Source organism: Embiotoca jacksoni, unplaced genomic scaffold (assembly GCF_022577435.1).
Source record: "Embiotoca jacksoni isolate LCO1_2020_lvr unplaced genomic scaffold, fEmbJac1.0.p SCAF_2, whole genome shotgun sequence".
Lineage (NCBI taxonomy): Eukaryota > Metazoa > Chordata > Actinopteri > Embiotocidae > Embiotoca > Embiotoca jacksoni.
The window spans coordinates 5812595-5829480 of NW_027185340.1; the positions used below are offsets into that span (position 1 = coordinate 5812595).

Here is a 16886-nt window from a genome sequence, read left to right on the forward strand (position 1 = left end):
AAAAAAAAGAAAGTACAGAGCTGCCCTAACCTTTTTCCAAAGGCAATAAAATCCACCTACCAGCACAACTGATGCCCACTGACACACAACTTTTTTTTAAAGGTGCAATATGTATTTCATTCAGTTTAAAAAATAATAAAATAACTAAAATCATCCAGTTTTGAGGTTATGTAAAAAGACTACTATGTAAAGCTGTTTACTGAAGTTAACATTCTAACAAGGTAGTCCCAGTCCATCCCATCTAGTAATACCACCCAACACAATAAGGAGGCAATACTGAGTCACTGTAGTATCCAGTCTGCCTGAGGCCAACGTAGGAGGAAGAGGAAGTAGCATATTTAACCTCTTTTTTTTTTTTTAGAATAAATCAAACCGTAAACACATGGCTGAAAGTTTTGGCAGGATAGAAGTGAACAAAAATTAACCATGCACAGAAACCTTGTTTGGACAGTTCAAAATAGATTTTTAGTGCAGCTATGACACCACAAACTGTATGAAAAGCATAGCAAATACTGTCATTTTGTGTGGCCGTTTTTTTTTTTGCTCCTATGTTCTTACCAAATTAATCAAGCTATGATGTGAACTATTAGTTTAACCAGTCACCATTTTTTATTTTTAAATCAATCAACTCCTGGTTGCATAAAATCAGACTGAAAAAATAAATAAATTTAAAAAAAAGACAACTAATACCTAACGACGGGACATTAGAAAGGTTTAGAAATGCTGGTTTGTAGATAGCAATGGGCCAGCCGGCTTTCCATTGTTTTTGCGATGCTAACTTAGCCAGCTGCTTGCATTGGCCTCACTTCAGGCAGCAACAAACATCTCGAATTAAAAAAATAAATAAATAAAAGCGTTGTTAAAATGAGCCTTTTCCCAAAGTTTTCTTTTCCATAAAAGGTACTGAATATCAGTAAATATAAAAACAAGGTCTTTCGCTGAAACCATACATCAAACGATATGGAATAAACTTTGTAATTTCTGTCCAATGATTAAACACGTCTATCTAAAGTTGGCATCACCGAAATCAAAAACATGAATTATGTATTCTGTTTGTGTAAGTTACACATTGAAGCTCAGTTTATTTTTTTATATTTTCATATATTTATTCTTTTTTAAAAAATACAGGACAAAACTGCATGGGTATTAAAAATACAAAAATCTTTTGCTTCCAAGTGGCCCCATACAAACTCTGGGTTCAACTTTTGGCTTTCTTACGATAGATCAACAATTTGGCTATAGCTGTTTTATCTTTCCCCTGAAATGTATCAAACTTTATGATCCCTGGTAAACATATTGTATTTCACACCATATACATATATGACCAAAAGTTTAATACTGTGCAAACTGCAGCTGTTAACAATTCCTTAGGGCCAGCAGAAGGTCAATTCTGCATGTCTGAGTGTACTTGTATTTTACACAGCCCACATGTACAATGAAAGCATGATTGGCGCCTTTCTGTATACACATGACCAATGTGTGTGCTCATTGACATGCAAGTATTGGGAACATTTTTGTACTCTCATCTCAAAAGCCAGAGCACACACAGAATATTCAATAACGGTCCCTTGATAAATATTATCATACAAGTTATTACACTTTGGGAGCCAGCTTCCCAACATTTTCTCTGCGATTACTGTATATTCAACGTTTTGGTTCACTCCCGCCTCCTTTCGCCCGTTGTGACATTTTTGATAAATAGAGAAAGTAAGTTGTTACAAATGCACTCAAGAGAGTTTTGTGACACCGAATAGTCCTGTAAAGGATCCCACCTGGGAGAGTAGGGTGACTTCAAACAGACAGAGCCATCTGCAGTGTCCATGGTAGCGTAAAAGAAAGGCCCACCTCCCTTCAGGCCTACTCAGGCGTCTTTGATGCCCATCTTCTTCCTCAACTTCAAGGAAGTCATCCTCCTGGACAGCCCTGCGGGATTTTTTTTTACCACTTCCCAGGTATGGGCGTGCCGCACTCATACCAGCCCACGTAGGTCACATGGGACTTTCCTCCAATCTCTCCAAAGTGAACAGGTTCCTGTCTCAACGCTCTGAAAAACCCTGACACAAGCACAGAGCAGGCATGAGAGTCTGACTGACAGAGGACATTAGATGATCAGTTATTCGGTAACTAAAATACCTGGCCTGCTTTGTAGCTGGTCAGCGAACATCTGGGTGCCGGTCCGGCCATCCAGGAAGGAGTCCACAAACTGACAGTGGTCCTCACCGTGCCCTGTCTGATCTCCAATGTTGTAAAACTTCCCTGTAGACAAGAAAAAAACACAAATTCTGTTTGGTGATTTTTTTATTTTTTTTTTTAAAAAAGAAGAGAATGCATTTTAAAACTATAATGATAATAATTCAGAATTGAGTAAAAATACATATTTTTAAGTCAAATAACTGCTCACCAAAACCTGAATCTTAAGTCTGTGAGTATGAAGCTCTGTAATGTTCTCACAAAGATTTGTTCTATGTTTGTGCAACAGCATTGCTGTTAATGATAGAAGCGACATTCTTTAAAACAGCTGCTTATATAATAAGTTAATCATCATTTTGACTCCTAATTCATTGCCATGCATTCATTTACTACTTTCAGAAGTCTGACCAGAAGTGTGTGACCAGTTAAGGATGTCATAATAATGAAATTTATCAAACTTTTCATGTTCATGGTTTCATTACATACTTATTTCTTGTTGTAATTGGCTCCGTTTTCAGCCAAAGCAGCTGAGCTAACATCCTCTTGGAAGATATATGACATAAGGTTTTGCTGTCTGAATAGTGTTTCTTTTGTTATTTGTCATACATGATTATTAAAGTAATTTATTTCTTCAAATTTAACATTGTTAAAACAACACATGCACATTCAATAGTTGACACACAGTTAGCATGAACTGACCCAACCTTTTTCGGGGTCACTTTAAAAACAAATCAGTGACTGCGTATTCCTCTTGGGGCTGAAGCCAGTTTTAATCAAAATGCAGAGCAATGCACTGTTGTCCAACCAAAAGAAAGGAATTCTTGAAGACCTGACATTTTGGAGATAACACTGTTTTTACAAGTGATTTCTAATCTACTGGTGTTGCCTCATTCCCGTGTGTAAATACCGTTAAGCGAGTCGCTCAGGTAGATCTTGTATCTCAAGGAGTTGCAGAGCTGGATGCCCACAAACTTCCGGTACCAAGTTCTCTTCACATACTGCTTTCCATTGCATTCGGAGTAGGCATCGGCTTTAAATGGGAACTGAGTCCAGATGGCGTCTTTGCCTGAGGAAATAATTAGAGGCAAAGCCTTATTATACGGTTTGTGTTGTGAATGAATTCAGAAGGATTTAGAAAGATTCAGCTCAAGTTGGCTGAAATATTCAGAAAAGAGGAAAACATATTCACCTGAAACATTCTCGCTGACTCGTGGATCCGCTAGAAACAGAAGTGATAAGTTGTAATGAGTAACATCACCAAAGCAACTCCGATTTAACATGCAGGCACGAGAAGTTGTGAAACATTGTGTTAGAAAAACGCAGACTTGTTTCTGGGCCTATTTGGAGAAATATTCACAGTGTTTCAAACCCCAAAAGATTTCACAAGGGCAGGATGCCAATTAAGCAAAGCAGTCTCCTCATCAACTGTCATTTGCAGTTAAGAACATAACAGCTGATCAGCACAGGGTCATACCTCGGCTGCTTTATGATTGGTGCAAATTAGGCTTTGTTCAGCATGCTCTGATTGCCAGGTGGATGATTTGTTAGAAATGAGAACATCTGGTGAGCTGATAGGACCCTCGAGTCTTAATCAGTTAGACCTCAGAGCCATGTTGAAATCATTAGACTAGAAACTGCCTAATGGCCCACCTTGTGAGATTAAGAGCAACACTAATCACTGCCTGATAAGTAACATAGACTGAACAGAGGCATTAACATGCAACTAATTAGTCGTTAAGTGCAAACACATATCAGGGATTAAAACTGATGGCTTGTTAAACTTGCCTGATTCGGTGCTAAAAGACACGGGATCACTGGAGGGTCCAATTCCCAGCTCGTTCTTTGGTGTGACTTTGAATTCATAACTGAAAGAAAACAAATATTAAGAACAAGAAATTTGAGTTTTACACAGAAAAAAGAAAATACAAGGTGTAATCGATCTGAATTCCTCCCATCTGCAAAGCTGGGAGGAACAACATTTGTATTCTTTGACAGCTACAGTAAGTATGGGCTCACAGTAACACACACACACACACACACACACACACACACACACACACACACACACACACACACACACACACACACACACACTCTGGGCTGATGGTTATTCCACATGCTGTGTTCAGATGTGCTGGCAATAGCCCGTCTAGCGAACCCAGCCCATGGGAGGGTTCTGCTGGGTCTTGAGAGTCCAGATGCTGAGATCTAATTAAAAACTCAGTGATCCACTCCACCCACATTTCCTCAGCTCTTGTGTCACTTTGGCCACTTTTATGTGCAAAACAAAACACGATTCACTTCAAGCAAACCTGAGGATAACTAAAGAAGCACCGCAGTGTCATTTAATACCCTCCTCCTGATTAGATCAACAGTGAATCTGACTCATGTAATCAGCCATTAGTTCAAACATAGCATGTCATCCAAAATGTTGAAAAAAAAGTCATACTATAGCATGTTGTCCAAAATGTGAAAAAAAAAGTCACACTATAGCATTTCGTCCAAAATGTTGAAAAAAAAGTCATACTATAGCATGTCGTCCAAAATGTGAAAAAAAAAGTCATACTATGGCATTTTGTCCAAAATGTTGAAAAAAACCACCGCTGGAGAATCTGACTAACTTGAAAACTAAAGGATTATTTTATAATGTCTAGCTTTCATACCTGCTCTCTGGTTTGAGATTCTCCACGGCTGTGTGCGTCTGGTTGGTCGTCAGTATCGACACCTCCTGTCCGTGCGGTCCTTTAGTGGTGGATACAACTTCATACTCTGACAAAGGCAGAAAACAAGTTGCTTTTAACAAAATTTCATGCTTCGCCTGTGACAATTCATAATATAATATTAAACAGTGTAAAATATTTTGGTGAGACATGTGAGAACTTCAGGCATTTGTTTTTGAGCTCAGCTATGACATTTAAAGGCTTTCAAACATGTCATGTACTTGTTACATATGGTTTATACAGTATGCTGGCTTTACTAATGATATAATAGCAATTTCCATGTTTTTTAGATCAATAAGTTTCTGCTATCAACCATTTTTTGGATTCAATCTTGGATCTTCTCTAGAAGTGTTCAATACACACTCTGTTGCAGGTACACCTGGCTAAAGCTATACTGGTGTTTCTATATGTTCGTCCACCACATTAATATCAGTAATAGAAATAATAGAAATACATCTGTGTATAACACAACACTGTACAATCACAAACACAGAATATTATAACCTCCATTAAGAGAGAATTCACTGCAGGACTGATGTATCAGGCAACATTAGTTTTAGCTTGGTGTGCCCAATACTCAGCAGTTAAGAATGCCAAGATGCTGGCAAATTAAGTTAAATTGCTTATTATCCATCTATAAATCACAAAAAAAAATTGTATTAAACATCTCTTTGTCGATCACAAAATCTTTTCCCAAGAAATTACCTAGATACAACTATGGACTGTATATAAAAGTTGACATGGCTTCCAGGTCTGACAAATGAGGCAGATGTGGAAGTGCAGTAAGGTGCAATACCACCGATGGCCATTAGGGATTGGCTCCAAAAAGCCTCTGGCTTCATAGTCTCCCACTGAACTTCTCTCATGAAATTCCAAGTCAATACATTTTTTTCTACAAGTCGTTTTAGTGTTGGTAGCTAATGTCACTGCCTCTTCTTAGTTTCCGGCGGCCTATCTGAAAATAATCCCGTCATAACTTAGAAAATAAGCCTCAAAAAGACATGTTTTTGGGCGGGCCATAGTATCGCTGGGTTTCCAATCATATCGAGATCAAACGCTCACTCCCCCTCAGCCCGTCACTTCTGGTTCCAAAACGCTCCGAACTAGCAAGATGGTGACGCCTGATATCTGAACTCGAGGCTTCATAACGGCCGTTCACAAATGAATTAGGTTTTAACCAAGCGGTACCCAACGGTGACGTCACTAACCAAACAAAAACAGACTTGCCAGCAAGTGTGATGCAAATCAACGTCAAGGCTCACCCACTCACAAGAAACTACTAGCCTTCCATTCCCATGAACTGTACCTCTGGTTTCATTGTCGGATTTCTGCCAGTCAAGGATGATGAAAGACGGGCAGCCCTCCACGGTGACCACCGTGAGGTTGGACGGCGGAATGCGAGGAGGACCAGTCACATTCTGATCACCGCCTTCCTCATCAGGGAAGTAAGCCAGGGAGGAGGTGATGGAGCACGGCTCATCTGGCTTCTTGTCTGTCTTATAGATCACATGGGGAGCTGTAGACAGGGAAAGTAAGAACTACAGTTATTCACTCTAAATATGCCAAGTATTTTATTTACTTAAGACACTAACAAGTGTTGCTAATCAGCTGATTAACTCAGTGAAGTGCTGTGGAGACGTAAAGCAGGCCTGATGAAGTCTTACCAACAAATCGCTTCTTGCCCATGATGTCAACATCTGACGCTGGCAAGGGCCTGAATATGGAGGAGTTTTCACTGAGGTCAAAACGGCTGCCTGAAAAGGAAACAATAGAGCAGAGCTGGGGTTTGTTGGATGTGCCAGCAGTCCCTGGCAGCTCTCTCTGTCCTCATTTTTACAGCTCTGGTCCAGGTCAACGACCAGCCAGCCCAGCACCTGCTCTGGCCTGCACTCAAACTCTTTGCCTGACTGTTGATACTCAAATTTTTCTTCTCTCTTTATTTCACTACTACACACACACACACAAATGCAAGCTGCATCACCAACATGTCCTGTTTATTATCAGGTGCTGGAGTGGCTGTAAAGCTGTTTTAGTACCATATGATCATACCTTCATGGAGGTGCACCCAGGTATTAATCTAGGTCGTGTAATAAGTCATGATGTGTTGCTCATACTGTTTAGTGCTGGGGCTGTGGTGGTTGTCTGCTGTCTGCGCTCTTGCTTGGGTTTGGCTGTGACCAGTGGGAATGGCTTCAAGATGGACTCCTTGTCTCCTTGTTTCAAGTCCATGGGTTTATCTGAGGACACAGAGCAGCAGGAGGAGGAGAGATCAGTTCTTATTCCTCCTCATCTGACTCACAGTCATACACAGTTGTGATCCATCTGCTCTGGCCATCCTCACTGAGCAACTCTGTGGCCTTTTCCTGGCGGCTGAAACATCAGAGATTGCTTGTTGAGAAATATCTCTTGTGCTCTTTAAAGGGGAAAGAGGGAAGCCAGAATACATCTGCTGAGACCAAGGATACCCAGATGCACTCACCAACTCACACACGCACACACCCTCTTGCTTCGTACACACAAATGCACGTGAGTGCAAGCGATTAGTGAAACATGAAGCCCCGCAAAAAGCTTCAACAACAAGACAGCTGAGATAAGTTGTAATATAAAGATCAATGCTATTTGGTGCATTAGTAAACTCTGTACAATTCACTGCACGCATTTTTGAGAATTTTGTTTTACAATATTTGCAGAATACAGTCTAAGAGGGTGGTTCTTAAACTGTGAAGGACATAAACACTGTAGCTCAGACTTACTTGATCATGGGGAAAAAAATGTGTTGAATAAATTTTGGATGCATGTGGGACTAGTATAAACAAGATTGCTTTCACACAAGGCCGTCAAGATTGAGTTTAGAAAAAAATCATTCAAATAACGTAAAGTAAAAGACAAACAGATTTTTAACAGAGAAGAAAAGGAAAGCGAGTAGTGCTCATCAAGAAGATGAATCAACGAAGCAGTAAAGCTTGGAGTTCTTTGTGTCTTCAATGTGGCAGTTTAGGGAAAGTTTAAACAAATCTTTCCATATCTTTGGAAATTGCAATTTGTCTTTTGACAGTTAGATGAAAAGATTCATATTACTCATATCTGTATGCCTAATCTTATGAAGATAAAGTCAGCAGCACATTAGCTTAGCTTAGCATAAAGTCTGGAAGCAGTTGGCCTAGCTCTGTCTGAACAAATCTAAAACTATCAGTATTTTTTGATCTGGATGGGTCAATAATGCTACCATTTAGGAGGTGAAGGAAAGGAAATTCTTCATCGTGTTAACCTTTCCTGTTATGATTTTAGACCGTAGTTGGAGAACATAGAAGTTGATTTCTTACAGGGCTGTAGACGTGGATGAAAGGACACACGTGCTCCAACAACATAGTCTTTGAGAAGCTACAGCCTTTATGAATACAGGCTGCAGCTTCTCAAGGACTATGAATAAGGTCTAAATTAGGTCCGGATAAGATCTAAATTAGGTACAGATAAGATCTAAATTAGGTCTGAATAAGGTCTAAATTAGGTCCGGATAAGGTTCGGATAAGGTCTAAATTAGGTCCGGCAAAGGTCTAAGCTAGGTCCAGATAAGGTTCAGGTAAGATCTAAATTAGGTCCGGATAAGGCTTAAATTAGTTCCGGATAAGGTCTAAATTAGGTCCAGATAAGGTCTAAATTAGGTCCAGATAAGGTTCAGATTTGGTCCAAAGGAGGGAGGGAGGGAAGGAAGGAAGGAAGCAAGGAATTGGAGGTATTTTGGAGCCAGCCCCTGGTGGCCCTCGGTGGTATTGTACTTTAACGGATTTCCATATTAGCTTCACATTTCCATTCATTTTTATATACAGTCTCTGGTAAAAATGACATATTGTTGTTTAACCAGGACTGTTGTAGGACTATTTAAAAGCCGGGTCCAGTGACTCCCTGGAGTCAAGCTAACCATTTCCACGTGCTTCAAGTATTTCTGCTGACTCTTGGCCAGAAAGCAAATGAGCTTATTTCCAAAGGTATGAAAATATTCCATAAATGTGCATTCTATAACATATTTCTGATGGTAATAGGGGCATTTGAAGAAGGAGATTATCATAGAAAAAGTTTTAGGGAACCAATGGGTTAAAAAGCAGTTGAAATCAAGTGTTCCCCTCGACTTGCTGGATGTGTAATTATAGTACAAAGGATAAGGTGCAGTAGTGTCAGTGGTTTGCAAATCCACCACTGTTGCCCTCACCATGGTCACTAGGTTTCCCCACCAGGTTGGGTCTCTTGTTGCCAGGAACAGGGGGACGAAGAACTGCAAGGAATTGTGGGAAACAAGAGTCCATTTCAGATTAAAATTCACAACACAGACAAAGTAACAGGTGGTCGGCACTGGAGACCAGATACAAAACTGAAAACAAGTGTTACTGATTAATTTAATAGTGCAATAATGATTAAGGAATGTTTAGTTTAAAGATCCAAAAAGAGGGACACGTTAAGCAGGGCAGAAGTCTGCAGAAATACTTTGTGCTGCAAAAAAAGGAGCATACAAACACAAACATACAGTTATACAAGCAACAATAAAGCAGCCAGGAGGATTGCATGTGAAGGCTTAAAAGTCACTGTGAAGTGCTGCCAGAACTATGACCTATACCTCATGAAAACCTGCATCAGTTAAAACCAGTGCTTCAAGCACTCACCCTAAAATCCCCAGAAGAATAACTGAGGAATTCAAACGTAAATCCTAAATGAGCGACTGAGGCAGTAGGTCAGGGAACTTTTGTGTGAAATATTATTTGGGATCTGATCCTGTTTGACCACCAAATGTTCCACAGAATCCTTACACCACAGAAAATACAATAAAATAAACCGAGCCATGGGATGAAGACCACATCATTTTCACTCTCACTGCCTAAATGAACACGAGGAATGAACTGGCTTAAGTGAACTGGATAAGTAATCACAAAGAAGTGCGAGGCTTTGTAATGAAAACACATCAGCTACAAAGTGTCAGACTCAGCTTTCTGAATGTGAGGGTTTTGCCATGACTTCATGTTGTTAAAGACACAAAATCCCCCTCCATCAGTGTTGTGATATCTTAGAGGAGGTGGAGAAGCTCTGGGAGGCTTGACGAGTGAAATTTCCTCGACATGTTTAATAGCTCAGTTGCTTCGCGATAGTCCATTTAAAAACAATTAGGATTCATTTCCAGAGCATCCACTACGCTTGCAATTTGTCATTTCTTATCTTGGAGACTCATTAGTGATTATTCTGTCAACAAGATACAGTAATTGTCCATGTGTCGAGGCCAAAACATGTTTCTCCTGGACTCGTGTCCTTTGTTCTGGACATGACCTCCCCATGGTTGGTGTATATGAGTGATCTTACGCATTTACTACCAAGAGAAAAGAGTTGAGGATATCAACACAAACTAAGCCAACATCTGCAAACACATCTCACTGATGAACACTCTGAATAAAAGCTAGGGGTACCTCTGACTCACATATGGTATGACTGTCAGGAAATGGCTCACATATGCTCACATACTGTGTCACACTAAAGGGTGATGCAGTAATTTAAACGCCAGTCACAAGATACACAAACATAAAACACGGGGGTTTGTGAAGCATGAAGGACTGACAGCTCAGATGAGTGATGTCATGGCTAACTGGGCAGGAAATGAGACAAGCTGTTGAGATGTAATGCGATAAGATGTGATGTCAATGTTACGTATGTCAACAATATGTCAACAAAGTATGATAAGATAAGAGCCGGTCTATAATTTGCACAGCCGGTGTGTTTGGTATGCTGTCTCACTATACAGTCCCTCAAAGAGCAGACTGAGCCTCTGATGTGCCAAAAGGCCTCAGGCTCACACGTGATTTAAAACAGCAGCCGTGGTGTGAGCGCTGCTTTCTGTCAGATCACTTCATTTTCAGGGCGAGAACTTGAAAATATATACGCAAGTACAATACAGAGATTTATGGTCAGTCCAGACAAATATTCCCACTGAAATACATACCGGTGTCTCACAACGCTGGGGTTTGCTGCTTCTGCAACACACACTCAGATTTCATGGATGGCGTCCATGGATGGACACCTGCATTCAACTATAAGCCCGGCTTTCAAACGAATTCAAGTTGAAATGCCAGTCTATAAAACTGTTGAGGGCACACTCTAATTCTTAGTTTTGCCAAAAGCACACTCTGTACCAGCTTTGTATACTTTAATAAGCTGCAGGGTGCTGTTTGGTATAAGTAAAAATATTTAGTTCATTCACTTCATGGAGGCAGGAAAGTAAACTATGTGTGTATAACGTTTTGTAAAAAAAAAAAAAAAGTACAGTCACTGAGCGAGCTCTGTGCTTGGATGTGCAGGATGGCAGGCAATTACTTTCTGTAGAGTTGCTTCCAGAGAGCCTTGCGACTCCTTGAAGACCTCTGAAACTGTCCAAGTTTCCAGAAATAACACACACCAGCTGTGACATGGGACTGAAGCACAACCTCTCCTCACAACTCCAAACAACAAGGAGTGAGCAGAGCGTCACCATTAATACATGTGGTCCAGACGTGGTTTGAATTACTACTTGAGATGGATTCAATTACTCTAATTAACTGGGTCTGCCTGGCAGAATGGAAACAATGTGATTGACCCAAGAAAAAAGGGGGCGAACCACATTCACCTATCCTAACAAGCACTCTAAACTCCTCTCAAAGTAATTCAGACCAGCTGATTACAGGTCCATATGTGCTGTAGACTAAATAATGTGGAGACGACAGGTATATGCCAAAATTATAATTACATAAGGCTTCAGTCTCAGTCAAGTATAAGCTACTGGGACCATTAGGCAACACAGACCAGACACAAATGTCACACTGACAGACAAGTTGAAAATTACAGAGTACGGGACGGGACATTGCAGTGCCTCTTCAGTTAGTGAGTGAGGAACACTGAAAGGCGGTTATCTTGGTTTGTCTTTACCAGGCTTCTCTTTGGACCAGCCCACAGGTTTAGGAAGAGCATTGCCCCTATGACGGGCCCCACTGGCTGTTGGAGGGAGAAAAAGCTGTTATAAAATGTTAAGTGTCCCTGTGACAAACATACGAACACCAAATGAGAGGAAAGTCAGGAAGAAAAGATGCTCGTTGTCTTTCTGTCTTTTTTGTTTCTTGTCTTACTGTCCAATGTCAGTGCCAATACAGGTGGAGATTGTTCATGGTTTCAGCTTGCTTTCATAGATGTTCTGGATATACAAATTATACTTCCATGACTTTAAAACATAAAATGTGTCCTTATCTCATGACAATGGTCACTCTCTTTTCTATAACGTTTTGGGGAGAGTGTGGGTGTTTGATAGAAAAAGAGATACAGAAAGAGAAACAAAGAGACTGTAGAATTGGTACTGTCTGCACAGTACTTGGCTTGGCATGGTTGGCCTAAAATGTGGCGTGTCCTGGCCAGTGCTGTGGCCAGACTTCCCACCTGGCTGACAAGATGAACTGTAAATCATGTTAACAATCCTGACCCCAGAGCGCCACTGCTGCTCATGGTAAATGTGTGAAATACACACTAAGCACATGTAGCAGAGCGTGGCGAGAGCATGTACTGTAAGAGGAGGTGAAATAAAATTGAGCCGGGGAAGAAAAAGGGGATTTAACACAGATTGTGAAGCTAAAACAAAAGCCATGAGTTTCTTTGTGTTTTTCTGTAGCAGTAGATGCTGCAGACGAGAGTGTGAGAGAGTGCTAACAGAAGAGGAGAACCTGAGGTAGCTGCTTGGGGAAAGGGAAAAAGCAGAGAGGAAGTAAGTACTCCATTACCACCAGGTGTGTTGGAGCTGTGAGAGGTGACTGTCTTGGATGGAGAGAATGTTCTGACACGATTAGTGGAATGGGGAGGAACCCGGATGCGAGACAGCGTCGTGTTTCTTCCTGCTGTAGCAACTGATGAGCTAATGGGAGAACGAGGGACTTCAGCAACGGAGGATCTGAGGACACCAGTACCTAGACGAGCAAAAGGGAATTAGAGGTTAGGGAAGATCCACTCCTGAGTTTGAAAGCTTTACCTAGATGGAATAAATGATAAAGCACATCAGTGAAAAGGAATTTAGAGGAGCGGACAATGGATGAAATGAGAAAGAGGCACAAATGAGATCCAAAGCTAGTCAGACTGCTCTGGTTAAGAGAGGGCACGGTTGAGGTGAGTGTACTGCACTGAAAATGAAGGCACACATGGAGACAGGGACAACGATGGGGTGGGGTGTATACGGTGGTAGGATGGAGATGGAGATGGGGAAGCAGTGACATCATCCAATGGTTTGAAATACAACTGGAATGTTCCACGTGGCTTGACGAAAAAGCAGAGATGGTAATGTGACAAACTTCATGGTCATGGTGTTTACCATGATTGTAACTACCAGCCTTCTCTGCAGCCAGGGCAGGTCTTGGTAGGGGCTTGCCCTCTTCTGGTGGACTAGGAGCTGTGTGAAAGAAAACTCACTATTTATCTAGGATAATATGTATATGGATATAGTTTTGACTTTTAAAGGGGGCATTTCCTATTCTAACTTGTCAAAGACCCTTGTTGCAACTTGTTAGGATTAATGCCAAAAGCCAGAATCTGTTGATTACAATCTAGTTTTCAAGTTTTCTTTAAAAAGGTAATATGAATCCATCCAAATTTTAAACAAATATGCCCCCTTTAAAATATAATTTTAGATGACGTCTAAATGCTTAATTGTTAATTGCTAATGGCAAAAAGTAGGGTCTTTACCCGTCGGGACTGCCTGCCTTGGGGAAACCTTGGTTGCACCAGAGTAGGTCCTGGACTGAGGCCGAAACTGTCGCCCAGGCTCTGGTTGTGGTTGGGGCCTAGATGCAGGGTGTGGCTTAGGTAGAGGTTCAGGTTGGGACAGTGCCTTTGGTGTAGGTTGTGGCTGGGAAACAGGTTGAGAATGAGGTACAAGTGGGGCCAGGGTTTTTGCTGGAGGTTGTGATCGGGGGCGTGGCTGAATCTTTGGTTGGAGTAGATGTTGGCCCCTACTTATGGGCTTTGAGTGAGGTTTAACCTGATTTTTTAGTTGAGGTCGTGGTAATGGCTTGGTCTGCATTTTTGGTTGAGATGGTGTTTGGGGCTTGGGTTGGTCCTTGGTTTGAGGTTGTGTTGTGGGCTTTGGTTTGGCCAAAATTATCCTTGGTGATGGTTGGGCCGTGGACTGCAATTCAGTGCTTAGTTCAGGCTCTGGGTGGGTCTTTGGATGAGGTTGTGGTTGTGGTTTTGTCTGAATTGGAGACTGAGTCTGTGGTTGAGGTTGGGGATGTGTGAGTGCCTTTGGTAATGCTGGCTGTATATGATGTATGCGCTGAGGTGTTGACTGAATGGTTCGAGGATGTGCCAGAGGTGATAGAACTAATGGTTCAGGCTGGGTCTGGGTCTTTAGTTGTGGTTGTGTTTGCGGTTGAGCCTGGTGTTTGGGCTGGGATGTTGGTTGAGGTTGTGGTTCAGATTGGATCTGTGTTGTAGTTTGAGTCTGTGAATAGCGGTGTGGTTTTGGCTGAGCCTGTGACAGAGGGTAGGCTGGCAGTACAGACTGGGATATTGCTTTGGGTTGAGGTTGGGTCTGGAATTTGGGCAGGGGTGTTGTCCGTGGTTGTGGTTGGGTCAGGAGCTTATGCTGGGGTGTTGTGCGGTGTTGTGGTTGGGTCTGGAGTTCTGGCTGGGATGTTGATTGGAGCTGTGGTTTAGTTTGGGCGTGGGATTTTGGCAGAGGTTGAGCCTTCCCTCTGGGCTTCAGTTGAGGTCGTTGGGGAAGGGGCTTTGGTTGGGGTGGTGGTTGAGACTGTGGTTTGAGCCTAAAGTTTGGTTGAGGTTGAGGTGAGGACAGGGGCTTTTGCTCTGGATGCCCTCTATATTTCTCCAAATTTGCCTGGGGTACTGGCACAGTAGCTGTTATATGTAGTAGAGGATGAAGTTTGGGAGCCAGGAAAGGAGGCAAGACAGATCTGGAGAGGTCTCCTTTTCCTGGGTTGCATAAGAGAGAGAAAATATGGCCATGAAGCCACAATACTATACTGAGAAATATAATTCAAAATATGTTCTATCATTTACAAAATGAAATGTAGCAACATGATTTTTTTTTAGTACCACGAAAATGATCTAATTTAGACTAAAAAAAGTGCCAACGGCTAGTGGCCTAAAAGTCTCAGAGAAAATGCTTGACTAAAGTACACGTTACACAATAACTTCTACTTGGCTTCAGTCTGATAGAGCGTGTCCAATTTCAAAGGCAGACAGACCATATGGAAGTATTTGCAATGTAACAGCCATGTCACTGCAGACAGACGTGGCTACTATGGTCGGGAGGCCTGTGAGTGACAGCCCTCCAAATCCATTGGTTGTGCCTCTGAGAGGCTATGACACATGAGAGTTTAATAGTTGCTGATAAATTGGTTGCTGTAAGATTTTAATGGACGATTCTAAACTAGTTATTTAATGAAATCAGATGTTCACCTTAGTCAGAGAATGAAGAAAAAGAAGAAGAGTTCAGAAAATAAGAAAACAAAACAAAACAAAACAAAAGCAATCAATAGATAACATGAAATTCCAGGCATATAGTACCTCTACTCAACTTTATGCTGTGTCTAAAACTCTCCTGTTTAGGGGATTGGTTGGCTGATTTCACTGAATTAGCCAACTAACCCACCAAAAACAGGGATCACAATATTGGCCAAATGATAATGTCCTGGAATTGTCCCCTGTGTATTAAAAAGAAACATGATTACTGTATAGAATTTTTTTTGAGAATGAATCACCAGGAAGTTTCCCAACAAAGAATCACTAAATATTACATTTTGTATTTTGATGTCTTACAGTTTAATATATAACACGTAGTGGACAACTGGTCAATTTAGTTGCATTTGGACATATGAAGTCCTGAATTTGTGCAAAAATCATACTTTAAAGTGAGATACGAGGACAGTAGGAGGAAGGACATTGACACAGACAGAAAAGAAGTTGAGAGATCCTGCTGAAGTTCCTGCTGGGGGAGAAAATAAACATTTGCTTCATGCAGCCTAGTCATGCAGATTTCAAACCATCAGTTGTGCTGCACTGAAAGCAAAAGCCTCAGATTTATCATCAGCAAAAAATAAATAAATAATATAGTCATACTGTAAACTCTGAAAGACACTGATGATTTATAAATTGCAAAGGAATGAGAAACAGATGCAGGAAAATCATGAAATCCAGGGGTATATTTGAGACATGACTGGAGAGATATGATTTCAGATATGACTGAAATGCATTGTTTGACTGAGCAACACTAAATGATGTTCTTGGGGCTCACTGAAGGTCAATGCTTTCTTAAGGACTATGAACGATTCTCTTTCGTTCTTTTGGCTTGAGGGCTTGTCAAACAGATTTTTTTATTCAAGTCATAACTGTGATAAAATTGTAGATAATATCTTGGAAATCACTCGCTGCAAAAATAACTGAAATACAAAACAGACCTTTCAGATCATTATCAAGAATTTCTCCAAACTTTGATTGCTTTGCTAAATTGCCATGCAGCTAAGGGCACCTACTTTACCCACCTTACAACCCAAACAGCTGGCACCATCAGCTGGGTTCCACGGGGAGCATCTAGCTACTGAACTCGCTCTGTCCATGCCACTCTTGCTCATGCAGCTATTAAAAAAGTACACTGTACAGCACTGACAGCCTCTCAATTACAGTCCGCCAAGTCTGTCATTGCACACAGCCGAAATAAGAGCCATATTAAGCGTTTTCAAAAAGAACCATGATTCGCTGTTTACCGATTTGCTGTTTGTTGACAACAGGCAGTGTGGGTCCGGGGGTCGACAGAGATTCCTGTCTAGTGGTTGTGGTTGGAGCTGAGAAATATAGTGTATGTTAGTAGACCTGGGAGAGTAACAAAGAGTTAAGATTTCCTGCAGGACAGTGATAGAGAAGTCAGTTAAAATGGTCAGACATAAGGTCCAGAGTCTTTTCTGACCTCTGAAC

At 41.2% G+C, this 16886-nt stretch overlaps 1 protein-coding gene across 5 annotated transcripts in view; it reads right to left on the minus strand.

Moving 5' to 3' along the window:
* Window positions 1-1080: 1080 nt before the first annotated feature.
* The window catches only part of LOC138201072 (target of Nesh-SH3), a 29730-nt gene continuing 13924 nt past the window's right edge, over window positions 1081-16886 (minus strand). The window contains exons 9-23 of one of the 5 annotated variants that reach the window (XM_069154193.1): window positions 16679-16756; window positions 13638-14885; window positions 13267-13344; window positions 12686-12868; window positions 11847-11912; window positions 9118-9180; window positions 7025-7147; window positions 6575-6664; window positions 6217-6426; window positions 4854-4959; window positions 3976-4055; window positions 3380-3409; window positions 3098-3256; window positions 2134-2256; window positions 1081-2054 (exon numbers count right to left, since the gene is read on the minus strand). In XM_069154193.1, coding sequence (XP_069010294.1) covers window positions 1939-2054; window positions 2134-2256; window positions 3098-3256; window positions 3380-3409; window positions 3976-4055; window positions 4854-4959; window positions 6217-6426; window positions 6575-6664; window positions 7025-7147; window positions 9118-9180; window positions 11847-11912; window positions 12686-12868; window positions 13267-13344; window positions 13638-14885; window positions 16679-16756 — 2753 coding nt within the window. In that variant the 3' untranslated portion in view covers window positions 1081-1938. The remainder of the gene's footprint in view (window positions 2055-2133; window positions 2257-3097; window positions 3257-3379; window positions 3410-3975; window positions 4056-4853; window positions 4960-6216; window positions 6427-6574; window positions 6665-7024; window positions 7148-9117; window positions 9181-11846; window positions 11913-12685; window positions 12869-13266; window positions 13345-13637; window positions 14886-16678; window positions 16757-16886) is intronic. The other 4 variants (XM_069154194.1, XM_069154195.1, XM_069154196.1 and 1 more) reach the window with 4 other exon arrangements.